General features: G+C 43.4%; 1 protein-coding gene and 2 long non-coding RNA genes across 7 annotated transcripts in view; 2 read left to right on the top strand and 1 right to left on the bottom strand.

The window, feature by feature from the left end:
* LOC112427805 (uncharacterized) lies at positions 1 to 26,667 on the bottom strand. 3 transcript variants are annotated; one of them, XR_011626177.1, is made up of 7 exons: positions 26,426 to 26,667; positions 20,184 to 20,276; positions 12,015 to 12,238; positions 9,161 to 9,255; positions 6,023 to 6,200; positions 5,647 to 5,730; positions 1 to 286 (listed from the first exon to the last, which is right to left on the bottom strand). It is a non-coding gene; the product is annotated as an uncharacterized lncRNA (long non-coding RNA). The 3 variants fall into 3 exon arrangements; XR_003019547.2 differs by lacking the exon at positions 1 to 286 and adding an exon at positions 3,219 to 3,502; XR_011626176.1 differs by lacking the exons at positions 1 to 286; positions 12,015 to 12,238 and adding an exon at positions 3,219 to 3,502.
* Positions 1 to 27,376, top strand: part of LOC105488339 (abhydrolase domain containing 2, acylglycerol lipase) — a 118,837-nt gene that overhangs the window by 3,024 nt on the left and 88,437 nt on the right. For 2 of the 3 annotated variants that reach the window (XM_011752287.3, XM_011752286.3), the window contains exons 2-3: positions 24,143 to 24,242; positions 26,649 to 26,848. In XM_011752287.3, coding sequence (XP_011750589.1) covers positions 26,655 to 26,848 — 194 coding nt within the window. In that variant the 5' untranslated portion in view covers positions 24,143 to 24,242; positions 26,649 to 26,654. The remainder of the gene's footprint in view (positions 1 to 24,142; positions 24,243 to 26,648; positions 26,849 to 27,376) is intronic. The other variant, XM_011752289.3, reaches the window with a different exon arrangement.
* On the top strand, positions 13,284 to 16,256 carry LOC139364381 (uncharacterized). The gene is made up of 2 exons (XR_011626174.1): positions 13,284 to 14,467; positions 14,756 to 16,256. It is a non-coding gene; the product is annotated as an uncharacterized lncRNA (long non-coding RNA).

Raw genomic sequence — 27,376 nt, 5'->3', positions numbered from 1 at the left:
TTCATTTTAACACAGACAGCTTCAAGGGGATTCCAAGTCACGTTGCATATATCTTACTTATTTTACTGATTCAGGTAATTCAGTTTCTATGTTAGTTCCCCACTTGCAGTTACATTCTTCTTAGGCTCTGAACCTTTTAAAATTATCTTTAAAAGCGGGCAGCGAGGGGTGGGAATCCCTCGAAATGGTAAAGTCCTGGATGATACCATGTCCATGGTGTTCTTCCAAATATGTATTCCCTCTCTGCAGCCCTCCTCCCGAGCGATGCATGTGATGCAGCTTGATTCTAAATGGATGAACATTTTTAGATTAAGATTTTATGAGCCACTGTATTAAGTGCTTTTCGGAAGTTAAGGGATCGTGTGTCAACTGCATTTAAGCAAGTTACTTAGTCATTCGAGTAGGGGGAGCACCAGCAGCGCCTGCCTGGCCTGGCAGAAGCAGAGGTGTGTGACTGATCTGTGCTGGCAATATAGCTGGTTCACTGGTTTATCTGCGTTTTTCTTGTTCTTTTCCAAAGCTTGAAATAAACCAGATGGCAAGTACAATGGAATGGTCTTTTTCCTCTCATTTTAGTCAGGGTCATTCACTTTCTTTCCTTTTTACTCTCACCTTCATTTCCTTTATCGCCTTCACAGGTCTGACAAATAGCCACTCTCACTGTGCCAGCCAATTCCCTTTTGATGAAAAGATGCCTGCCACTTTCATTTTTAGCAGGAATCCAGTCACCTTTGATTTTCTCTTCTGTTTTTACTTGTTTTCTAGATTGAACCAAAGATTATCACTTCATTAAATCGCACCTTCTTATGCTTTGTTTTTCTTGAGTTGATTCTGAATTTTGGTTTTTGTTTAAGCTGCTCTAGAGATCAGCCATTTTAGAATAATAGTTTTCATTTCTCTGCTTGTGTATTAATAAGGGCCCCTTTCTCTCTTTCTCACTCTCTTTGCTCAACATTTTGGTGGAAGGGCTTCTCATTCGCTGTTACTCGTTGCTTTGAGCATTTATACCTTCTCCTGGTCATCTCTGGCAGGACCCATAACCTCTGTAGTGGTTCTCACTGCCCTTGTTCAGAGCTCCTGCCCCAAGCAGGAAATACTTTCTTTGATCTTATGGGAGACAGGGGTAGAGTCTGTCTTATTTTTTGCCTAAAATCTGGCTCTTTTAAAAGCCCCAGCAGAGAGACATTTCCAATATAATTGAATTTTGTGTGGCAGAATTTCTACCATGACCTACAACTTACAGTATTCCTATTTTTATTGCATTGTGAGTTTTGAATACTCCATGACCAGTTTCAGAGTATAGATGATGTGGGGCATGAGGTACTTAAGCCTTTCTGTTTCATCTTGGGCTAAGTTATCCCCGGGAACAGAGCAATGAAAAGTTCAGGGTGCCTCTTAAATTTGTCTGGTGTCAGGATTTTATAGCAGCTTTTCATGGTTCAGCCTTTTTGGCCAGTGCATGATTAGGACATTTTTAAGCCCTGTGCTGCTGTTTCTGTGTTGATACCATACAGGTGCTACATTATCTGCTTTCAGGATTATTTTCATATCTGCAGATTTATTTTTTGTTGTCTTGTTCAGGGCATCGTGGTTTTGGATTGAATGTTTTCTGTTTGTAAAATGGTTGGTGTGGACAGATGATAAGCTCCACCGTTACCCCTGAAGCTTGTGGACTGGGGCCAGTTGGGTGAGGGGCTTGTTACACACCGACCCATTGTCTGATCTTTCACAATAAATAGTAGACAGGTGAAGAGCTTTTTAGCGAAGTGGAACATTGGTACCCTTGGATTTGCCTGGTTTTTGATTTTCTTTTATTGTCTTTAAGTGGAGGTTCATTAAGTTCAACAAATTCAGCATCTGGTGTGTGCCAGGAACACAGTTGACAAGATTAACAAATTAGTTTGGTTTGTTGCTTAAAAACTTTTTGTTTTAAAATTGTTTTTATTAGAAATTTAAAATTTTTTAATTCAAATTTTAGTTTTTAAAAATAGGCAATACATTCACATGATGAAAGAAAATATTTGAAAAGCACAAAAGGTTAACTAGTAAATACATCTCTGTGTACCCCTGACCCCTGAACCTCAGAGGCAACCAGCATTAGTGATTTCTTCATCCTCCAGAAGTGGTCTCTGAAAATCCCTTTCAAGGGATTTTATATATCTATAAGCAAATTCGTTAACATATTCTGTACACCGCCCCTTTTTGCAGAAATGGTAGCGCACTGTATACATGCTATTTGGAACCTTGCCTTTTTCACTTAATATTTCTTGGCAGCGTGAAAAGAGCTTCCACGTCATTTTTTATAAAGGCCTTCTATTTTAGATATCTGTTTAATGTTTCTAAGGATGCTAAAAAACAGTCTTATTTAGGCAGCAGCTTTGCTGGAGATCTTAAAGATCTTGTGGATATTTGGAGGCAAATATTTTTCTTTTCTGGTGAGAGTCTGGGGGGAGGTGCAGGGGAGCTTCTAAAGGTCAGCTGTGAAGGGAGAGCTGGGGCATTGGTGAGTGAGGAACGCATTGGTCCTTGGGCCCTTCGCCTTGCCATCTGTGCAGAATGTGCTAGCATTTCCAGGGAAAGTTTGCTGTTTGCTCTCTATTCTCCAGAGAAGCTTCCTGGCCTCCCCAAGTCACATTTCCAGGATCTTTTTTCATTCTTTTCCTTTTTTTTTTTTTTTTTTTTTTGGAGACAGAGTCTCGCTCTTGTTGCCCAGGCTAGAGGGCAGTGGTGAGATCTCGGCTCACTGCAACCTCTGCTTCCCGGGTTCAAGCGATTTTCCTGCCTCAGCCTCTCAAGTAGCTGGAATTACAGGCGCACACCGCCACACCCAGCTAATTTTGTATTTTTGGTAGAGACAGGGTTTCACTATGCTGGTCTCAAACTCCTCACGTCAGATGACCCTCTTGCCTCAGCCTCCCAAAGTGCTGGGATTACAGGCGTGAGCCACTGTGCCTGACCTCATTTCCGGCATCTCTGTTGCATCTCATCCCGTCTGCTGTACTACAGCATCACTCCACTTGTCCTGCCTTTGGGCATCCAAGAGGAAGCCTGCCCTTTGTCACAACACTTTCTGTTTGGGTAGCTTGAAGTGTCTCACCCCTTCTTTTCTCTCACCCCAGGAAAAACCAGCTCTCACACCTGCTCATCTGTAAAGTGTCTTCCCCAAGCCCGCACATAGTTTTGTTGCTGTGCTTGGAAGTATTTCCCAAGATCTCCAAACCACTTTAAATTTCCAAGATCTGAGCCTGACCTGGCCTCGCTAACAAAGGTTTCCACTGATGCTGACTCTAGGAAGAAAGTTTTCAAGGTTCTTTGTATTTGAATTTTCTATGGCTAGGCTTGTGTTTTAAATAACCACACTGATTTAAACATGGTCTTATAGTCTTCAGTGGCTCCCAGATCTTGCCTCGTTGTTGTTGTTGTTGTTTTTTCCGTCTTTCCTTTGAATGTGTCTTAACCTTCATCTTGCTTTTATTTACCTCTGAGTCTGGTTTAGAGCCACCTGGAAATTGAATGGAATCTTTAGTCTATTAGTCTAATCTAGAGTTCTTACCTTCTGGCCTTTGCTCATTGCTGAGTACCCACATTATTAGTCAGTTGTACCATAGATACTCTGTTACATAAGGTGAGGAGGAGGAGGTGGTGGTATCAGTTCCACTTTTCCCAGGCTAGAGTGCAGTGGTGCAATCTCGGCTCACTGCAACCTCTGCTTCCCGGGTTCAAGCGATTTTCCTGCCTCATCCTCTCATTTTATCTTGGATAAAAGAGAAGCTCTGAAAGATTGCCTCCCTGTGTGCACAGTCACTGTAGGCATGTATTTGTGTACTGTTTACTTAGTCATGTCAATGAGGACCATAAAAAACAAAAATCAGGAAGCCCAACATGGATTGCTACATTCTGATTCTTTCAAATAAGGAAATACAGCAGGGGTTGGTGGCTCACGCCTGTAGTCCCGGCACTTTGGGAGGCCGAGGAGGGCGGATCACCTGAGGTCAGGAGTTCCAGACCTGCCTGAGCAACATGGTGAAACACCGTCTCTACTAAAAATACAAAACTTAGCTGGGAATGGTGGTATGTGTCTGTAATCCCAGCTGCTTGGGAGGCTGAGGCAGGAGAATCACTTGAACCCAGGAGGCGGAGGCTGCCGTAAGCCAAGATCGCACCACTGCACTCCAGCCTGGGCGAAAGAGCGAGACTCTGTCTCAAAACAACAACAACAACAACAACAACAACAACAACAACAACAAAAGGAAATACAAAATCCCTGTCATCTAAAAAGATATTTTAGCCTGGACGTGGTGGCTCACACCTATAATCCCAGTACTTTGGGAGGTCGAGGCAGGCGGATCACTTGAGACCAGGAGTTCGAGACCAGCCTGGCCAGCATGATGAAACCCCATCTCCATTAAAAATACAAAATATTAGCTGGGCATGGTGGTGCACACTCACAATCCCAGCTACTCGGGAAGCTGAAGCAGAAGAATTGCTTGAACCCGGGAGGCAGAGGTTGCAGTGAGCCAAGATTGACCCACTGTACTCCAGCCTGGGTGACAGAGCAAAACTCTCTCAAAAAAAAAAAAAGAAAAGAAAAGAAAAGAAAAAAAAAAAGGAGATATTTTAGCACCAAAAATGTTGGAAGATCAGTATCTCAGGTTAAAGAGCACGTTCTAACCAGGACATATTTAGCTTACTAAAAAGGTTGAGTTAATGGCTATTGAATTATGCTGTTTGGGAGGGCCTAAAGTAGAGGATTCTACTCAAGGAGAGGTTCCTCTTTTGCAGTTTCCTTAAACAATCCTGGTTACTCTTTTGCTACAAAACCAGGCCATTGATTTAGTTAAGTTAACCTAACTGCAGCAGCATTTGGTGGGGCTTTGCGCCCAATTTTTTAGGTGGTACAGACTACACAATGTTGATAGGCAGTTGTAGCACCTTATAGTGAGGTGAACTGATATTGGAAATTGTTCTTTGACTCCTGAAGTCTGGATTTGTCATGTCTGAAGTGCCATGTTTTAGTTCTTAAGGACCGAGGAGCGGGAGGGGTCTGAGGTAAGACCTCAGCAACCTGCTGGAATTAAGTAAGGCTCTTCAGTGGTATTTACACATAAGTTCTTTGGAAGCATGCACTTAAACTTACTAAATCCATGATTTAGTATGCCGGGTAATGGCCCAGATGGCTTCTGAGATACAGCGTGACCTCTCATCCGAGTCCCCACCATACTTTTTGCTTTCTTCCTGTACCACCACCACATTCATTTTGTGCTATGGATTTCCTAATCCAGGGCTAAGGATATGTCCTTGAGGTTCCTTGGGTTCTCATTAGATTATAAACTCAGACTTTTTGGTTTCGTGTTAATGATAATTGGAAATGTTTTATAAGCCTGTCTGGAATGTTGGGATACCTAATTATAATATCAAGGTCCACCCACACAGTCTCAATGCCTCCCCCATTTGTATGTGAATTTCTGATGAATCGAAGCCAGGTAAACCCCGCTATAGAGAAAAATATATAGATGGACTTAGTGCAGAAAAGATGTGAGAGCATCAAGTGAAGTCAAATGACACCACACAGCACTGTGTAAATGAAGGCTGTAGTAGTGGTCCCAGTGAGAAAAGGAGTGTGAGAATGGACATGTCACACTGTACCTGGAAGTGTAGGCTCTCAGGATCCATAGAACCTGCCCAGGAGTAGGCAGGACCACACTGACATCGTCTGCAGGTATTTCAGGTCTGAAAAATGGCATTAGTCTCATTACATTAATGTAGCTCATCTGAATTTTACTATTTTAGTAATTTTGTTTTTATAAATGTGCTTGGATCTCTGTAATTGTAAAAGTGCCAAAGGAAGTTTATGCACCATACTGAGTACTATTTGTACTGTTTGTGCATTTTAAGAAATAGTATAATAAATAATAGTTGGATAAAAGTAGTTTAACTTAAATTTAAGAGTCGAACACAAAGTAATGTAGCCAGGGGCATCTGGCAGGACTAGTTTTTCCCCTCGGAGGGAGCCATTTGGTACCTGAGTTTGAAAGACCCCAGTGCAGGAATCGAAGCTCTGGGAGGCAGACAGAGGTTTCCAGTCATGTTTGTGTCATTCATATGGCTCCTTTCCATGTGTTGAACATTTTAGAAATATTAACTGAGTTGAAGAGTTGACTTAATTGGTTTTCTGCCTTGAGGTCCTGTCTGTTCAGACCCTGAAAGTGATAAAGTCATTTGGAGAACTTGAGAAACACTCCCAAGGAGAGTGACAAAAATTGCTTATGGGTTTGGGAAAGACACTTTACAGGGCCGCAGGTACAAGTCATCACACCCGTTTGTACGTGCAGCCAACGCTTACCTTCCACATTAATGAAAGGAGGCCTTCCAAAACTAATTTCTGTGTTTCTTTTCGTTTATTTTTGGAGTGAGTGATAAAGTTTTCTTGTTGATATTTGCGTGACCTAAACTCTTGCCAGAATTGCAGTAGCTGGCAGCAGCCTCACGTTTATTTTCCACAGGCAACTCATCAGCCCAGGGACAGTAGAGGCTTGATCGCAGCTGAAAGTTGGGGTGAGCTTAGGCCTTGGTGACTAGCAGGACTGTTTGTCATATTGCTAAATAATCACTCGTTCATTTATTAGCTTTTTATTCTGAGGATTTTAAAGACATACAGAAGTAGAGAGAATCAGATAGTGAACCTCCATGCCCCACAAAACCCATCACCAGCTTTAACAATAATCAACTCATAACCACTCTTCCTAGCTACTTTTCCCAGCTCACATTAATTTTGAAATAAATTCCAAACATATAGTTGCATCTATAAATATTTCCATGATAATTCTTAAACGTAAAGACTCCTTTATTAAACACCCATTTTTACTCTTTGAAAAATTAACACTAATCCTTTAATATCATCAAACATCATCATTGTTCAAATTTCCAATTGTTTAAAAATGGCATAAGTGTTTTTCTCCTTAAGCTTAATTTCTTTGAATTAGGATTCAAGTAAGGATTAGACATTCTGATTTATTGTTCTACCATTTATGTCTCTTTTAAGCTACAGATCCCCTTTTCTTTTCTTTTCTTTTCTTTTCTTCTTTTCCCTGTAATTTGTTGGAGAAACTGGGTAGTCTGTCCAGTAGAGGTATTTATTTACTTTTGACAGATAATGCATTCATGTGTTATAACATTCAAAAGGTACAACATGGTAAAGAGTGGAAAACTTCCTCCCAAGAAGCAGTCAATGTTACTAGTATCTTGTATATTTTTTCAGAGATCTTTTATGTGTGTCCCAGCAAATGTGTGTGCATCTATTTTTTTTTCTTTCTTTTTTATACAACTGGTAGCATATTGTACATATTGTTCTGCTCTTTGTTTTAGTCACTTAACATGGAATTATACATGTTAGCAAATTTCTTGTTTTTTTTGTTTTTTGAGACAGTCTTACTCTGTCGCCCAGGCTGGATTGCAGTGGTAGGATCTGGGCTCACTGCAGCCTCCACCTCCTAGACTCAAGTGATCCTCCCATCTCAGTCTTCCCAGTAACTGAGACTACATCACACCCAGCTAATTTTTGTGTTTGCTGTAGAGATAGTGTTTCAACATGTTGCCCAGGCTGGTCTCAAATTCCTGAACTCAAGTGATCCACCCACCTGGCCTCCCAAAGTGCTGGGATTACAGGTGTGCGCCACAGCACCCAGTCAAATTTTAGTAAATTTCTACATATATTGTTTGGCATCCTATTACTTTTTCTCATGTATCCAATTATGTCATTACTATTTCCTAAAAATTGAGGGACATACAATATTCCTAGGATTATGTGATTGTGCTAGAGTCCTCACAGCTGGGAAATGTTCTTTTTTCTCATTCAGAGAATGAGAAAAATTCAGAATTCAGCAGGCATTTATTGAGCTCTTTCTCTGCTGGACGCTGTGCCAGACACTCTGCCCTGAGGAGTTTCCCTGGGGCCTGAACACCCTGTGCCCCACTATGGGCCATAGAGGAGGCTTTCCACAGTGTTAACTGAGCTTCCAACCCCTTCCAGCTCCTTGTGTGGCCTGACCTGTATTCACACTGTAGACATTAGCTTCTCAGGTTCCAAATATCCTGGCTGCAGTTCTTTCCTCTATTCTGATCATGTTAATAAAGTGCTTGCTCATTCTTGTCAATGATGTTGACAAATGTACCTTCTAAATAGTGGGATGATGGAAAATGCCAAGTAGATTATAGCCAAGGATATTTTTCCCAATTTAGAAAACATAGTTCCTTTCCCTCCATCTATCATTAATATCACCCATCAGTCTATTTATTGACTCTACATAGAAATTCTGGATGTTGCACTGAAATCACAAGAGAAATCAGCACTTTGCCACAAAAGAGCTTATAAGAGGAATGCAGGTTTCTTTTGTTTTTGTTTTTTTTTGAGACAGAGTCTCGCTCTGTCGCCCAGGCTGGAGTGCAGTGGCGCGATCTCCGCTCACTGCAAGCTCTGTCACCTCCCAGGTTCACGCCATTCTCCTGCCTCAGCCTCCCTAGAAGCTGGGACTACAGGCGCCCGCCACCACGCCCGGCTAATTTTTTTATATTTTCAGTAGAGATGCGGTTTCACTGTGTTCGCCAGGATAGTCTCGATCTCCTGACCTCGTGATCCGCCCGCCTCGGCCTCCCAAAGTGCTGGGACTACAGGCGTGAGCCACCACACCCAACCGAATGCAGATTTCTTTAAGTCTCTTATGGTTGAGTAGAGAGGCCTTATGGAGCTTCTGTAAGGCTGAAGTATCAAGGCTGAAGTGATTAGAATCCATCCAGCTCTGCAAACAGCTTATAAGATGGATGGGTGCCTTGCTTCTCTGTATTCCTAGAGCCTTACCAGGGCCTGGCACATGGAGGGCCCCTGGGCCTCAGTTTCCTTGCTTGCACTAATATTAACTCACAGCAGTTGTGAGCACCAAATGAGGTAATGTCTGAGGATGCACTTTGTCAGTAAATTAGGCATTTCAATCTTTACTGTCAACACAAATGCATTCTGTGACATGTTTGAGGAGTAAATGAGGTAATGTATTAAAATCACAAATACTTTATAAATGATAGAGCTACACAAATAGAACATTTTCTTATCATCTAGCTTTGTTCCTTCATTTAAAGTTATGATTTAGCCAGGCTCAGTGGCTCATACCTGTATAATTCCAGCACAGTGGGAGGCTAAGGTGGGACGATCACTTGAGGCCAGTAGTTGGAGACCAGCCTGGAAAACATAGTGAGACTCCATCTCTGCAACAACAACAAAAAATTTTAATTAGCCAGGTGTGGTGGCACATACCTGCGGTCCCAGCTACTCGGAAAGCTAAGGCAGGAAGATCACTTGAGCCCAGGAGTTCAGGTTTGCACTGAGCTATGATTGCACCACTGCCCTCCAGCCTGGGTAACAGAGCAAGACCTTGTCTCTGTAAAATAAATAAATAGATAAATAAATAAATAAATAAAAGGCTGGGTACAGTAGCTCATACCCGTAATCCCAACACTTTGGGAGGCCGAGGCAAGTGGATCACTTGAGGCCAGGAGTTCAAGACCACCCTGGCCAACATGGTGAAAAATATAAAACTAAGCTAGGCATGGTAGTGCACACCTGTGGTCCCAGCTACTCGGGAGGCTGAGGCATGAGAACAGAATTGCTTGAACCTGGGAGGTGGAGGTTGCAGTGAGCCAAGATCATGCCACTGCCCTCCAGCCTGGGCAGCAGAGCAAGACCCTGTCTCAAAGAATAAATAAATAAATAATAAAGATACAGTGATTTAAAGATAACAGTATCAGAGCCAAAGAACAATACTAGATCCTAGGATGAGAGTCTTTACCCTAACTTATGGTTCACAGATTTAATATTTTGTCTGGGCGGTCAGTAGAGGAGCTTATTGCCTAGAATGGGAGAAGGAACATATGTGTGATCCATATGTTACCTGTAGAAGTCATTTAAATTAGCATTGGTCATGATTGCTCACAGGCAAGTCAAGACCAGACTAACCAGGCTTGAGGACCCACTATACTGGGATCTTCCAGCCTTGGTGAATGAAGTCTCTCCTTATCTTCTCTGGTGAGCACACCACTCCCAAGTTCACATTGTGTTGTTAATTTTTTTTTTTTTTAAAGAGACAGGGTCTTACTCTGTCGCCTAGGCTGGAGTGCAATAGTGCGATCATAGCTCACTGTAGCCTCAATCTCCTGTGCTCAAGTGATCCTCCCACTTGCCCGAAGTCACACAACTAGTAAGTAGTGTAACTGCAGTTCGGGTCAAATCTGTCTGTCTCCAAACCCTGCAAGTAGCCTCTCTACCCCACCTCCAATGCACATCTACAGAAAGTATCTCAATGAAGCAGAAATCTTTGTAGAAATATTTTTCCATTTTCCTTAGATGTTGAAAAGGAACTTTATTGGCCAGGCAAAGTGGCTCACGCCTGTAATCCCAGCACTTTGGGAGGCTGAGGTGGGTGGATCACGAGGTCAGGAGTTCAAGACCAGCCTGGCCAACATAGTGAAACCCCGTCTCTACTAAAAATACAAAAAATTAGCCAATTGTGGTGGCGGGCACCTGTAATCCCAGCTACTCGGGAGGCTGAGGCAGGAGAATCGCTGGAACCCAGGAGGCATATGTTGCAGTGAGCCAAGATGTGCCATTGCACTCCAGCCCGGGCAACAGCACAAGACTCCATCTCAAAAAAAAAAAAAAAAAAAAAAAAATGAACCTTATTTTATAATTTCACCAACCTCTTAATCTAGGTTAAACTACAGTTAATTGTATTCTGTTTTATATTTTCTGGACCACATAAGCTCATGTCAGTTGGAAAATACCATAGACAATTTTGTTGCATTGTATGTTTTGGAGAGAATAGCAGAAATCATGAGTCTTCTAATGGTATTTCAGTATTTAACTGAATGTCAACAATCAATGGGTAGATTTCCATCTGCCTTCTGTTTGCGGGCCTTTCCTTTCTTCTGCTACCTCCAACATCCTGTTTTAGCTTTGAATGTATTTCTTTATTTGTGAGACAACAGTTTCTGGAGTAGATCTTTGAGCCCAGTGAGATGTTCTTAAGACAAAAGGGGAAAGTGTGAAAGAAATATGTCCTGGGACAGTAACTCCTCTGAGCAGTGGAAAGTGAAAACTGTCTTTTTTGGATGGATAATTATTTGCTTGAACTTTGAGATGTTCTTTAAATATCCAAAAGCTGCTGACAGCCCAGGCCACAGTGAGCTTTCTCTCCTGATGTACAGTGGCGTGGCGATTACTCATAAAGGCCTGTACCTCTCCGCCTAATGTAATAATCTGGTAAGAAACTTCTGTTCAGAGAACCACAATGATGATGCTTTAGGCTAATGCCACAGACTTAGTCAATTAGTAAATATTTACAGTGTCCACTATGTACTTAACACCCTAAATTTAAATTTGTGTAGAATTTAAACAGGATTGAATTATAAGTGCGAAGATCAGAACTCCCAACAGAGAAGAGATATGAATCATCACTTTTATGTAGAGATGAGACTAGCAAATGTTCTAATTATGAAAAGGTGGTTACATAGTGTGAAGTTGAGAAATAGTATGATTTTTAGGGCCTGGAGGGGATGGGCACCCAGTGAATATCCTTGTATGGTTCAGCAGGTTGTACAAAACTAGTTAGATGCCATCAAGGACTTGCAGTGGGGCTCGAATAGTGAACGTCAGTGCTTGTCCAACATCGCCATGGGTCAGGTTACATGTAGCCAAGTAAATGCTTCTCACACCTATGGCCTCACATGAACAACAGTGCACAGCCCTACGCACACAGCCGAGGCAGCACCTGTGTGGCATTTTCCAGGCTGATGTCTGGAATTCCCCTTGTAAGTAAAGCACTGAAGCTTCATTCCATAATGACTCACTGCCACTGCTCCGAAACACATCCCTCTTGTCCCGTCTGCCCATTTCCTGACTGCCCAGCATTCTCGGGTCTTGGCTCAACTGTGAGCCTAGCCTGACGTCTGCATCCACCCCTACATCTCACCTTCTCTTCTGTTCCATCTCTTCCAGTGGTTCCCAGCTTTGGGTCCACCTCCTTCTTCTTTCTGCCTCCTTCATTTGAATTCCTCCAGTATTTATAGTTGGTACTCAGAGTTTAGTACTTCATTATATACAGATTTGTTGTACTATTTTCCAATTGTTTTATGGATGCTGTGTATTGTACTTCTTTCATAGCCCCCACAGAGGTTAGAGTGATGTCTTTGGTCCCTGTGGGGAGTGAGGTGGAATGTCAGGAGGGCATAGTTTGCAGAACATCCCTCCCAGTGATATTGATGCCTTTTCAGCAGGTTCTGTCCTCTTCATTTGCAAGCCACTGCTTTATCCATGAGGGTGCTCCCTACTTATGCCAGTGAATCAATTTTTGGTAAGTGGGGTAATTTTCTTACCTAATCTCAGAGAAATATTTCTGCCATTTTTTATGAAACCATCTTCCTTGATGGCCAGTTCCTTGCCTCCCAGGAAACTGATGAGGAAGCAAGACGAATGTATTGGAAAAGCCCAGCGTAGGAAGAGCTCCTGAGGAGTGAGTGGCGTAGCTATCTGCTTCATGTGGGGCACTCCTGCTCTGTAGTGTAGAGTATTTTTTAGGTGGACTAGAGGTGGACTCGGAGCAAATGCCTACCTGATGCAGGCAACGTTTGCACAAAAACCAAAGGAAGAAGGCTGCTGGTGGGCTGGGGGTGGCAGGTGGGATTGCCCTTGGGCTTTAAAGAAGGCTGAGAAAACTTACTTCCAGAGTGGTAGGCAGGAGGAGTGAGGCCTGGAACAACAGTGTGGAGAGTTTGTGGTGGACGGACGGGAGAGAGGAACATGTGAGGGCATGAACTTATTTCTGACTCTTTACTTGAAAAAGCAATCCACTGAGCTAATACCCTAAAATGTAACAACCCAGAGGGCTTCCTTTCGAGATGTTAGTTTTTATTTTTATTTTTATTTTTTTATTTTTTTATTTTTTTTTTGAGACAGAGTCTCGCTCTGTCGCCCAGGCTGGAGTGCAGTGGCCGGATCTCCGCTCACTGCAAGCTCCGCCTCCCGGGTTTACGCCATTCTCCCGCCTCAGCCTCCCGAGTAGCTGGGATTACAGGCGCCCGCCACCTCGCCCGGCTAGTTTTTTTTTGTACTTCTTTTTAGTAGAGACGGGGTTTCACCGTGTTAGCCAGGATGGTCTCGATCTCCTGACCTCGTGATCCGCCCGTCTCGGCCTCCCAAAGTGCTGGGATTACAGGCGTGAGCCACCGCGCCCGGCCGAGATGTTAGTTTTTAGATCGTTCAGTATCCTCAATGCAAAGATGTGATAAAGCCAAGCTCAGGACTACTTGGGGACCAATTCTCATGCTCCTCATGTGTTATAATTCCTTAGCAGTTGCTTTAAAACTAACATTTTTCTAATCTTGAAATATTTAATAAAGCAGCTTTCTGCTAAAGAGCTGAAAACATTTTACAAACCTTATCTTGAGGATATCTGTGCATAATTTATCATTATAAGTCATTTTTTTAGCCTACAGAATTTCATCAACTTCTTTCCTTCAGTAACATGTAATGTAACCTCCCTTACCCCATTTTATAGAAGAAAAAGCAAATCTTTGTAATGTTTAGATCATTCACCCAAGGTCACTTGGCAGAATCTGGAATCAAATGCAGGTCCTCTGGTTCTAAAACCTTCGTCCCTGTGTCATTCAGTTATATCACATGGACTCTTAAGCTAGGCCTCAAAATCCTCCAAAAGTGCAAGTGACCTGCCCAGAGCTGTGCAGCACAGAATGTTCAGAGAGGGTAGGGGGTGGAATAACTCCAGATGCCACTGGAGACAAGTAGTGTAGAGACACAAATGGGATCCTCTCCCTCCTCTCACATCCAGAATCCAGAATCTCTGGGTCTTTCCACTTGGGTTGTGACCTACAAGTGGGGGCAAAGCTCTTTAGCTCTCATAATCAGCAGGACTGATAGCGGAAGCTGGGCAGGGCTCCCTGGAGGCCCAGCGTTAGGCTGGCGTGTGCAGTAGCAGATAGGCGCTTGTCTCACAGTATCCCTTCTTCATGTCAGGCACAAATCAGCCCTTCATATTTATCTGGATTTAGCTGGTAGCATTTGTCTCCTAAGACTTGGTCACAAAGGAATCCACGTGACCTTCAGGCCTTCTGCTCTAAACTGGCAGGCGATCCTGTTTCTGCTCACAGCGTCCGAGGTATTTATAAAACAGAAATAAGTAAAGCATGCTTCAAAATGCTGTGCACACCATGTACTATTGCCTCCAGAACCTTCTCTTGGTCTTGGAGGGCAAGGAGCACAGAGCTTTTCCTGCTGTCTATCCCTGTGTAACAGGGTCTGGTGGCCAAGCCCTGAGGGGTCCTGTTGCTCCCAGGTGGCAGAATTCAGCATCAGAGAGCCACACAGCTGAAACGGATGGGCGAGTGACCTCAGCTTTGCCCAGCTGGGGTGAGTGTGCCGAGCAAGTCTCTCCTTTGGCAGGGAAGGAGAGGAGCTTGGCCCATTGGTCATTGGTCGGGTTTCCTCACAGATGCCTGCCATGGTGAAATGCAAGACTGTCAGAGTGATAATGGGCTGCACGTGTTAATGCTCTCATTACGGGCCCTACAGTGTGTATTAGCCAGGCATTGGGGGCACTGGGAGCCTTGGTAAACCAGAACACTCAGGAACGAGGAGTCCTAGTTATTTTTATTTTCTCATTAACTGAGAGTAGCTGTACGTCCTTTTCTGTTGCAGGTCTGGGTGAAACTTTCTTCTTTGCCTGCCTTAGGGAGTTCCATGGGGTGAGTGGTTCTTCAGGCAACGGCCGTGCCAGGCGCTGGTTCTTGCCCTCCCACCCCCATCTCCATTTCCTCCTTCTGGAAGCTTATTTCCAGACATAGAAGAGTGGGTGGCATCTGTATGGTGCCCAGGACAATCAATCTGGAGATGCCCTCTTCTTTAGTTTTATCCTTCTCTTTAAAATTCCACTAAAGTAGGCACTTGTGCTCATTGGGTTCTGGTAAACTGGAATTTTGGTTTTGATATTACAGAATTTAATTATGGTATCAATTTTTAAAAATATGTTTAGGATAAATCTCACAATTCAAGTGCCTTTTCTCTTGGAAAATCTAGAATCTGCCTAGAGGAAATACCTGGCTTAAGATTTTTTTGTTTGCTCTCAGGTATGGATTCATGGTTTCTCAGTGGAAGAGAAAACAATTTTGCCTGTGATTTTACTAAGTGCTTTACCCATTCGTTCTCTCGTAGACAGTACTATTCTTTCAGCAGGGTTATTTGCTAGTGGGAGAGGCCAGCTTCCGTTCAGTATTTTAGTAAGGGCACATAAAAGTGCCCAATTAAATGTTCCTGTTTAACTGGTGACTCAGTCTTCAGACATTTTCAGTTTGGTAACTTTCTTTGTGGAAGCTCATGGGTTAGTAGCCATTCCTGACATTTAACTGTGAGGTTCACGTTTTCCTGCATTGGGTAACTTTACTCCCCCTGAGAACTTGTAGACTATTTTCTGAAATTCCAGCAGATTGAGTCTGTGACCTTATGACTTTGTGGAAGAAATATGACTAAATAAAACTGTTATCACATGAGTAGGTTTGCACAGAAAGACAATTTCAAGGTCTTATCTTGAATACAACAGAGGGCAACCTTGCCTTAAATACATTTAATTATCTGTCAATCCCTCCAATTCTCTTCTACCAAATTGTGTGTGACTTGATGATCCCTTCACCTTGTAGGACCTGGTTTGTAAGAGATGAACTGGATCAACCAGGGGCTTTATCCTTCCTTGTTATGGTAACCCACTCCCACCCTTTCAGGGCAGTCCCTGGCTTGAGTTAGTTAATGTTCAAAAATCAGTGTTTCTCAGCATCTCTGGAAAACAGGATTGGCCCTATTGTTTCCAGGGCTTTCCCATCCCTTCTGGCTTGAGGTGGTGGTGGTGGGAGGAGGTCTTTTTTTTTTTTTCTTTTAAACAATAGAGACAGAGTTTCTCCAGGTCACACAGGCTTGCCTTGAACTCCTGGGCTCAAGCGATCCGCCCTCCTTGGCCTCCCAAATGGCTAGGATTATAGATGTAAGCCACTGTGCCCAGCCGAGAGGGGATCTTTTAAAACCCAGAGTATTGGCCAGGTGCAGTGGCTCACGCCTGTAGTTCCAGCACTTTGGGAGGCTGAGGTGGGTGGATCACCTGAGGTCAGGAGTTCGAGACCAGCCTGGCTAACATGGTGAAACCCCGTTTGTACTAAAAATACAAAAAACTAGCCAGGCATGGTGGCACCCGCCTGTAATCCTAGCTCCTCCAGAGGCTTAAACCCAGGAGGCAGAGGTTGCAGTGACCCGAGATTGTGCCATTGCACTCCAGGTTGGGCAACAAGAGCGAAACTCCATCTCAAAAACAAACCCAGAGTTTTTGAGCACCGTGAAGACTCCGTCCCACAGAACCCTCTGTGGGAGGACATGCGGGCCTAGACCAAAACTGATTTGCTGAAAAGTAGATCTGGTGAGCTGCTGGCTAAGGTGTTCACTCACCTCATCAGACCTTACCCAGAGTGAGAACAGGGCCCAGTCGCCAGGCTGTGCAGTTCCCGAAGCCTCCTGGCTGTGCTCTGAGGCTCTCCTATCCCGTGGCAGTGACTCAGAGGACACAAAGGCACAACTCAGATGGGGATGGCTGGGCCTTCTCCCCCAAATCATCTGGGCTTGTTCTTGTCCCTGCAAAATGGCTTTTTTCCCCCTATGATGGCTCTGACTTCTTTTTTTTTTTTTTTTTTTTTGAGACAGAGTCTCGCTCTGTCGCCCAGGCTGGAGTGCAGTGGCCGGATCTCAGCTCACTGCAAGCTCCGCCTCCCGGGTTTACGCCATTCTCCTGCCTCAGCCTCCCAAGTAGCTGGGATTACAGGCGCCCGCCACCTCGCCCGGCTAGTTTTTTTGTATTTTTAGTAGAGACGGGGTTTCACCGTGTTAGCCAGGATGGTCTCGATCTCCTGACCTTGTGATCCGCCCGTCTCGGCCTCCCAAAGTGCTGGGATTACAGGCTTGAGCCACCGCGCCTGGCCCTGACTTCTTTAGTTAAATGGCAGATAAAGTGGGGAGAAGGTGGCCCATTTCCTCCTTACTTTCTCTCCAAGGGTAACATGTTGCCCACATTTAAGGTTGACCACTTTTATCTGGTGTAGCAAGTTCAGTAGTGACCCCCCAAAATTTATGTCCATCTGAAACCAGTGAATGTGACCTTATTTGGAAATTGGGTCTTTGCAGATGTAATCAAGTTAAGATGGGGTTGTACTTTTACCTAAGTTGCCACCAAAGAGGCCGAAAAATCAGGATGACATGGGATGGAAACAAACCATGTTTTTGGGGCAATGTGATGTGGCCTTCTGCTATCCGTATCCTGACACCCTCACAGGGTACTTTGGGGGACAAAGTTTTATCTCAGGGCATTACAGTTTGCTGGGAGAGCCAGGCTAGGCAAGAGGGGATTTTTACCTGCAGGGAGGAATGGGTAGCCTTTCCATGGGCAGGAGAAGCCCCTCAGCAGGAGCGGGGTGGTGTCAGGAGGAGGGGTTCCAGCTGTGCACTGCCAAGGATGCATTTTAGCACAGAAAACAAGAACAATGCATCTTGGAACTGTTTATGGGACATGATGATCACCACTTATTATCCAGTAATTTATTAAGTCTCACATGGTTCCATTTTAGAAGATATGGTTCCATTTTAGAAGAATCAACAAGAGTATGTCCTGGGATTAATTTTAAACTCATTGGAGGAGGCCCAAGCAGTCAATCAGCTAGTGAGTTCTCTGCTAATGAGACTTGTATGTCAGTTAGGAAGGAGTATGTTTTGTGGTCATTTCTGTCAACTTAGGTTGTTTACTGAGGCAAAATGGAGGAAAGTTTAATAGTGGAGATGGTAATAGCGAATACAGTAGTACTGTATGCCAGGCATTGTTTTAAAATGTTCTTTATGTATTAACATGTTCAGTTTACAGATGGGGTTCAGAGGGATTAAGGAACTTGCCCCAGGACAAACACTGTAGCTGGATTTGGCACTGGCTGTCTCACTGCAGGACTGGACCCTAAATGAAATTTACATTTTCAACCAGATGGAATTGGAACAGAGAAATCCTTTAGGGGTTTGGCTTGGTTTTCTTTGAGAGGTATTTGCCTTAGGACCCATAAGTATCAAAGCTTGTTATGTTAGGTCCTTTTGGGTTGCAAGGAAGAGAGATCTCCCCCTCCCCCAGATGTCTGTGTCCTCTGAGCTCCCTCACTTTGCTGATAGCTAAGAGGAAAGGAAAGGATGGTTCTGACAGCTGAATCACAGAGGCAAAGAAGCCAAGCCAATAAGTATTTATTCACAGAATGCAATTTGTATTATGTCAACGAGTCATCTGAGGGTGTTCATGTCAGTTAGCTATCATCTGAATTGATTGGAGCTTGTCTGAGTAACAAGGGGCCTTTCAGAAGGATGTGGCAAACAGTCCCTTCAGCCACTAAGGACAGGAGCGTGGAACTCCTGAGTCATGAGAGGTAATTTGGGCATATTCTCTCACCATTCTAGAAGCTGGAAGTTTGAAAACAGGTGTTGCAAGGTTGGTTCCTTCCTTAGGCTCTGAAGGCAAGACTATTCCCCGCCTGTCTCCTGACTTCTGATGGTTGCCAGTCATCCTTGGCATTGCTTGCTGTAGATACGTGGCTCCAGTCTCCACTTCCATCTTCATGTGGCCTCCTCCCCTGTGTATCTGTGTCTTTGTGTCCAGATTTCCCTTCTTCCAAGGACACCAGTCATGGGGTTAGGACCCCCTCCAACAAGTATGACCCCATCTTAACTTGATTACATCTGCAAAGACCCAATTCCAAATAACTTCACATTCACTGGTTTCAGATGGACATGAATTCTGGGGGGAGGGTCACTATTCAACTTGCTACACCAGATAAAGGGTTTCCTTTGTTTGGGGTCTCTCTGCTCAGTTTGTTTGTTCTTTCCGCAGTGTAAGTTGCGTCCTGTCAGTGAATATTGGTGTTCCAAGGCTAAAAGCATCACGATCCCATGCAGGTGGAATAAATATGATGAAATTATTGGCACAGCTAAAAGAAAATATATAACTGTTTAATTTATTTGAAGAAAGAACAAAGGCCCTGAGGGTTGTTAGTTCTTATGAACTGTGTAATCATCTATGAAGTAGGCTGGAAAATGGCCATTTTCTGTTACAAAGTACAGCGATAGTTTTTTCCTATGCTCTTTAGCCGAGGACCGCAATTCTATCCCTAGAATCTCAGACATTTCTAGCTGAAAGAGACCTTTGGCATCATCTACTTCTAATATAACTTTCTCATTTTACAGATGGGGCCTTTGGGGCCCAAAAAGGTTAAGTGCCTTGATTCAAGGTCATCAGCCAGGAAGGGGCAGAGCAGACACTAGGACCCAGGTCTCAGAGCCCCCAGACTGGAGCTTTTCCCAGTGCAGTGGCGGTTTCTCACTCTATCTGTGCCTCCATCTGAAAATAATGCTCTTAGCCAGGGGAGAGCAGAAAGGGGCGTGGGAGACACAGCTCAGGCCTTCACCTCTGGTGGAAATACCAGTCAAGCTTATCTTAGAGACCAGGGGCAACACTGCGAGTTCCTTTAGTGACTAGATGTTGGGCATTTGGCAGCACCTTGGTTTCCTTTGTTAATGCAGACTATAAATGGAATTCTGACTCCCATTTACAGCACCTAAATCCCATTCATAAAATGGCAGGGGAGGTGTGGGCTAGCCGGCAGAGAAGGGATTGCCGCAGGTACACAGGAAGCCCAGCCCATCATGGAGGTGGAGCTGGGTTTGGGGTGGGGGTAGCTTCCTTTTCATCTGCAACATACCCAGCCCTCCAGCTGTTCTGTGTGACTTCTTTTCCCTATCTAGGCTGCCTGATGTTCATTTTAACTGGATTTCATCTGCCTGGAAAGTGGGGAGGGCCACACAAAATAATACAATGGAATCGGAGTTTGCTGTATCTAGAACAAGTTCAGAATATTAATATTTTGTGACAAGTCAGACTTGGGGATAAAAGAATACCATAAAACAAAATGCAGCAAGATAAAGTGAATGTGAAAATTTTTTTTCTAAAATTACTTAACTCCTCATTTAATACCTATGTATATGCACTGTACATGCACACACTCATACTTACATATGCTTCTACATTTTATACAGTTTTTGCTGTATATCCATGGGGAAACAGTTCCAGGTCCCGTGCAGATACCAAACCCACAGATGATCAAGTCTGATATAAAATGGCATAGTATTAGCATATAACCTATGCGTATCCTCCTATATACATTAAATCATCTCTAGATTACTTATAATATCGATTTACAAAGTAAATGATGTAAGTAATTGTTATACTGTATTGCTTTTATTTAAATTTTTTTTCTTTTTATATTATCTTTTCTCTTACCCTTTTTTTTTTTTTTTTTTTTAAGAGTCTCTGTCACTCAGGCTGGAGTGCGGTGGTAGCAACTTCCGCGTCTCAGATTCAAGCGATTCTTCTGCCTCAGCCTGGGATTACAGGCACGTGCCACCATACCCAGCTAATTTTTAAATATTTTTGATAGAGATGAGGGTCTCTCCATATTGGCCAGGCTCATCTTGAACTCCTGGTCTCAAGTGATCCACCCGCCTTGGCCTCCCAAAGTGCTAGGATTACAGGCGTGAGCCACCGCACCCAGCCTTATTGTTGTCTTTTTTTTCAAAATTTTTCATCAGTGGTTGGTTGAATCTGCAGTTAAGGAGGAACAACTGTACTTCATTCACTAAGGCTGGGTTCTAGATCTAGCTGCTCCATGAGTCCTTCCTTGCTTAATTGTTTTTTTTTCCTGGACTGATTTTCGTCTAAGCTTCTAAAGTACAGATAGCCTTAACATAAATTTCTTTTCCTCCTGGTTAAAATGAGAATTTACTTAACTGCCAACCTGCACAATGCTAGGTGCACTGGAGGTAGTCAGGTACTTAAATAAGCCTGCTGAAACGCCAGGAAGTGTCCCCAGGGACATGCAGAACTGACCTGTTCCTCAGGACTTCAGGTTGAATGAAGGCTTGGATCAAGGCTGTGTAGTTGGACCACAATAATTATAAATAATCTCTCATAGAATTGCCTTCCCTGAATTGAATTAAATTTTAAAACCCTGGCATTTTTCGAGGGTTGAGGAAATTAATTACCTACTGCATTTGCTATTTAAAAAAAGTTGTGGGAGGACATTGTCTGTCACATCACTCAAGGTCCCCTTACATAAAGTCCCACATTTTTTTTTTAATAATTCTGTGCCAGATAAGCCCTGTTTCCACTGAGTATCTGTTATGACACTGGGTGAAGAGCACAATATATGTTAGCTCTCTTTCCATTTTGGAAACCATAGGTCTGACTGGGTTTCCCTTTTCTGCCAACAGAAAGCTCAGATAAGTTAATTAAAGCATAATCACATGCATTAAAGCTTTATCACATACATAATTGTTGTGTATGTTGACATACATATTTTCCTTTCCAGGGTTTTAAAATTTCTCCTTAGATTTTCTTAGTTACTATTTTAATGCTTTGTTCTAATAATAAAAATATTTGTAGTCATTAATTTTGGGAAATAGAAAAAAAGAAATTGCCAATAGTCTTATAACCTAGTGATTTTAGCATTCATAAAGATTTGAATACATAGTTTTCCTTCTGTATCTTTAGAAATTGCCAAGTAAAAGAGTCTAGAAGTCATAGTGGCTTCAACTGTTCATTCTCTCATGTAAAAGAAGTCCTGAGATAGGCAGTCTAGATCTGATATGGTGGCTCCATTAAGTTGTCAGGAATTCAGATTTCTGTCTCTCTGCCCTGCTGTCATCTTAATGGGGCTCCTAGAGAGACCTCAAGGTCACTTCAGGGCCCGAGACAGCTGTTAGAGTTGCAGCCATGTTTTCTGCATTCCAGGGACGCAAGAAGGGAAAAGGGCAGACAAAGGGTGAACTCCCTGCCCTCTAAGGAGCCTTCCCAGAAATTAGATCAACCCCTCCAGAGCTGACCAGAATTTAGTTACATGGACTCACCTAGCTAAGGGAAGCGGGAGTATGTAGTTTTTTTCAGCTGGGCACATTTCCCAGGTTTCTCTACTAAGGATGAAGGGGACATTTACTATCAGAAAGCAGTTAGCAGTCTTACACATTTCCAGATCCTTCGCTGTGTGTATAGATTCACTAAGGGTGTTATCTTGAAGCTGTCTCAAGTAGTTTGTGGAAAGAGTTAAGGTATAAATAAACCTCAGTGAAAATATCAATAAATAAAAGGCACTACATCTTGTTATCCTATCAGCTTTGCCACTCTTGCCTTTCCATCATTTTTTCTAGGAATTTTTTATTTTTATATATATATAGAGAGAGAGATTGTATATTTTTCAAATATTCAGTCAACACAGACCTTTTCAGGGCTAGAAGGGACCTTAGATGCTTTTATCCAAAGATTGCATATTCAGATGTTTACGGGGACCATTCAGGTACTGTAAATGATTAAAGCGGGCCAGGGGTCAGTGTTGAGGACCCCATAATAGGGAGTGGTGGGGACTGTGGCCACCTGGAGAGAGCTTGCTGGGTCTGAAGGGGGCAGCCCTGCTCAGCCCTGTCCATTGTCGTGGTGTGACAATGCTGGCCCTGTGTTGCCAAATCTTCTGATTTTATTTCCAAGAGAAATCAGAAATCTAGATTTTTATCTGAAATCTCCTGGTGTTAATAATATGGCAATGAATAAATTTGTTTTTTAAATGCCAACTGAATGCAACACTGCCCAGTGGACTGCCAGTTTAGGATCTTTGATCGGGTCCATGCCCTGTTTTTCATTTGGCAGCCAAGCCTGTGGGGTCAGGTGGCCTATCATGTGGCTGAAGACTTTGCTCTTCCGGCCTACCTCACCACAGCCTAGCCTATGACTAATTTGTCTCAGAATAGGGACAGATAATAATTGGAAGTTAGGCAGGACTGTTCCGAAGGTTAATTGATTCTTTCCTTCAACTGGCTTTGATTTTCTTCTGAAGTCATTTCGGTGTGGTAGAATCAGAAAAAAAAAATTGGGCTTGAATCCCAGCTCTGCTGTTTACAGCTGTCTGACTTTGGGCAAGTCTCTGGTGTCTCGTGTGTGTCTCCTGCACCATGCATTTTCTTGCTTGCCTCTCTCTCTTTCTCTACTTACCTGCCTTCAAGTAGCACAGCATGGTGATTAAGAGGAGGATCTCTTGGGCCAGATATAAATGCTGGCTTTTCTACCCCGCAGCTGTATGACACTGGGCAAGTAACTTAAACTTCCTATGCCTCAGTTACCTTGTCTATAAAATGGGGTAATAATAGCATCTACCTCATAGGGTATGGGAAGGATTAAATGAGATAGCATATGTCAAATTTGAAGAACAGAGCTTAGCACGTAGATAGTGCTGCATAAACATTGGCTGTTTCCCCCATGTTCTCTCTTTTTGCTTCTGCTTTTTTGGAAGCCATAGATCTTTTAGCAGATTCTTGCAGTAGGCTCAGCTCAGGTCCCCCATCTCACAGCGAGCACTTTTAGCTTCTGGCACTTCTTAGCAGCCAGCCTCTGGCCCCAGTCTGAACTGAGACCCTACAAGCAATGCAATCCCCTACCCATTGCTTTTGGCCCTGTTCTGTTTCTGGTACTTTGGTTTTGAGCCCATCTGTGCCCTATTACTTTTCTCAGCTCATATTTTTTTCTGTCCCTGCTGTATGTTTGGAAGAGAACAAATGAGGGGACTGGCTGTGCTGTCTTGATCTCAAACCTTGCTAAGTGATTTCATTGGTCACACAGAGATGTTACCTGTCCTGTTAGGCATTTCTGGAGATTATATTGTGAGATAAAGGTTCAAAGCAATGTGAATTGGCTTTAGCCAGAATGAGGAACACAGCAGAAAACTTGCCCTAGAAACCAGAGAGAGCCTGTCAGTCTTGGTGGATTCACAAAGCCTTCTCGCAGCAGGCTTGTTAAAAAGGCCAAACGTTCAAGAGTGTGGCATACATGTTAATTAACCAAATTGTCTTTTCCCTAAAGACTTTAAATGCAGAGAAACTTAGACTGTGCTTACGTTTCAACTTTAAAACATCACCATCCAATCTTTTTAGCTTTTAGGTTAGTTTGAATAAGAGATCTGACCTGATCGGCCCAACTGTACAACTCTTCAAGGAAAATTCATATTTGCAGTGAGAAGAATAAATAACATTGGTATGTATTGCTGAGACTCTTATTTTTGCTTCTCCTCCCCTTATGTTAGGAAGCAGTGAGTAGAAGTGGGAAGGAAAGAACTTACTTGTTTGATTTAGTAAGTCCACTCCAAACCAACAAGAAACTACTTGCTGCATTACCCTGTTCTCTTTCCAACAAAGGTGATGAGGAAGAACTTCCAGTTCAGTTCCATATTACCAGCGTATAGTCAGAGAATTTCTGGTGGATTTTAGTTTTGGTCCTCTAATAGAATGTGGAGACTTAGAAGCCTATATTAACAAGCTGCATCATCTTGGACATTTGTTTAGCCTTCGTTTGGCATCCGTGGCGGGTTCGGACAAGGTGAGGAATGGGAGCTACAGATTAAACCTATTGGGCATCTTAGTGCAGTGCTGTGTACTTTTTTAGGCCACAGACCCTTTTTAGATAATCTGATTAAAGCTGCCAACTCTCTCCCCAGAAAACTGCTTATGTGCACAAACTTTCATGTGATTTCAGGGGGCTCTTAGACCCTAGGATCCCATGGGGAACCCACAGACCCCAAGTTAAGGATCCTTGTTTTAGGGGTTTATAGATAGCTTTTAGGGGATATGACCCCAGGAGTGAGGAGAAGTGTCACCAGAAGTTAAGTTTTTTGGTTTTTTATTTTTGAGATGGAGTTTCGCCCTTGTCCCCAGGCTGTAGTGCAGTGGCATGATCTTGGCTCACTGCAACCTGTGCTTTCCGGATTCAAGTGATCCTCCTGCCTCAGACTCCCAAGTAGCTGGGATTACAGGCATGTGCCACCACACCTGGCTAATTTTTGTATTTTTGGTAGAGACAGGATTTCACCTTGTTGGCCAGGCTGGTCTGGAGCTCCTGACCTCAAGTGGTCTCCTTGGCCTCCCAAAGTGCTACGATTACAGGCATGAGCCATGGTGCCCAGCGCAGAAGTTAAGTTTTAAGAAAACTGTCTCCTCACAGAAGTTCAGTGTAGCTGAGTTTATATTAATGGTCTAGCCTTGATTTGAAATTGTGTCAGGTAAGTTTAAAAAAATCCTTGTCTTGCCCTGATGGTGGAAGACTAGTTACGGAGCTGTGATCTTTTATTTCCTTCCATTATTGAATTGGGAATCCCTGCCAGAGATTGTCTGCCAAAGTGACCTTGAGTTTAGAAAAGGGTTTCTACAGCAAGTCCTTTCTGGACTTGCTGTAGGTCTTAGGAAAGTTCGGTTGGTTATACCCCAAACACAGTTGGTGGAGATTGTTTTGTTCTGCCTATCCTGTCTCCGGCACTGGCTACCAGAGCTCTCATGATGACAGTTGTTAGCAGAGGCTACTTGAAACCATTCCAGGGGAAGCTGTTGCCATAGCTACCTTGGCTGTGAGAGTTACCATTTTCTCTTTTTTGTTAGCTTGTGGTTTCCCTGATTTTTAAGGTAACAGCTGATGTTTTGTTTTTCTGACGAGCAGCAAGGAAAATGCTGGATTTTTGTTGCTGTTGCTTTTGTCATTGTTGATGTTTGGTTTTATATGTTTGGAGGGGCATGTGTTGTATATAAGGTGAAGTTACTTCAAAAGATGAAGTACTGGGAAAGCTTGGGAAAGGACAGATAAGCATATATATATTGTCTGTACTCCAGTTTTAGATTTTGGCCTAGTGGTCAATTTGGTTTACTTTTAACCTAATTTTGGACTAATGGCTACAGTCAGCCTCCACAGGGGGGAAAAAAAAACAACTAACCAAGCTCTCACACCTGAAACCCTTAGGAGCCAGGATTGCTGTGACCTGGGCTGAGTCTGACTCAGACTCCAGCACTGGGGAGCCTCTGGGGAGCAGATGGCTGAGTCAGACTGAGGTTGCTTTATCTCAGCCTGCTCTGCAAATAAAGGGGTGAGGCCAGCAGGCAGTACAACCACACCTGGTGGCACCAGCAGTCCTTTCCGGGTTTCTGTTCAAGGCTGTAAACACAACACTTAACACACACCTGGGGCACAAGGTTCAGGTAAAGTCTACAGAGAGGAAAAAAAAAACAAAAGGATGACCTGTTAACAAAAATCAAAGTTCTACTCGTGGTCCTGTTGCCACCACTTTGATCTTATTTTTACCCCTCCGATAAAGAACACTGTTCTTAGCATTTTTCGATTTTTTGATTTGCTCATCTTAGAAATGCTTGTGAGATTATAAAAAGAAAACACAGTACCTAGTTTATCCATGCTCACAGTGTTTGTGATTTGGATTATGGCCAGTTGATTAGTAGCTGCAAGGTGCTGGCGGTGTCTGCCTGGCAGGAGCCTATGGAAACATCTGAACTGTGGCACACCATCACTGGCAGTGTCTCTTAGCCCACCATGCATCTGTAGGGTTGTGGGCATCACCTGTCCTCACTGTGCTTGTAAACCTAGACCTATGCCTCTGCTCTCCAGATCAAGATGAATGCCATGCTGGAGACCCCCGAGCTCCCAGCCGTGTTTGATGGAGTGAAGCTGGCTGCAGTGGCTGCTGTGCTGTACGTGATTGTCCGGTGTTTGAACCTGAAGAGCCCCACAGCACCACCTGACCTCTACTTCCAGGACTCGGGCCTCTCACGCTTTCTGCTCAAGTCCTGTCCTCTTCTGACCAAAGAGTGAGTAGACCTCATGCCCTCTGTATGCTCAGCTGCTGATGTATTTGGCTTTGTGTGATGTTCAAAGAAGAATCTTATCCCGTCGTGTCCTTAAGGCATCAATGGGATATGGCGTCACTGGTGTTAAAATAGCCACAGTCTGATTGCAGTCTAGTGTTTGAATCCTGGAGGGTAGGAGAGAATCAGATCTCTGTTGCCTGAAACATTCCTTCCTCCACAGTGTGATGTCATTATCCATGACAGGGACTTTGCAGAAAATAGTAGTCATTTTTAGGCAGATATGGAAAAGTTGGACAGTATTCTAGTCCTTTAACAAATGCTTTGTTGCCAGTTCTAGGATGGAGGAACTATCCTCACCCAAAATAATTAATAAGCAAAAAAGCACAGATCCAATAGTTGAGTACTCTTCATCTACCTTGTTGAAAAATGTACCAAGCATTAGCTAAGAGAATGCACTTAAAGAGAGTGCTTTGTCTGAGTGAACCAGGTTTCCATATAGAAGCCCAGATCTGTATTTTTTTTTTAGAT

This window comes from Macaca nemestrina, chromosome 7 (genome assembly GCF_043159975.1).
Source record: "Macaca nemestrina isolate mMacNem1 chromosome 7, mMacNem.hap1, whole genome shotgun sequence".
NCBI lineage: Eukaryota > Metazoa > Chordata > Mammalia > Primates > Cercopithecidae > Macaca > Macaca nemestrina.
Note: the sequence above shows the minus strand (reverse complement) of the source record. Positions and strands in the feature narration are given on the sequence as shown.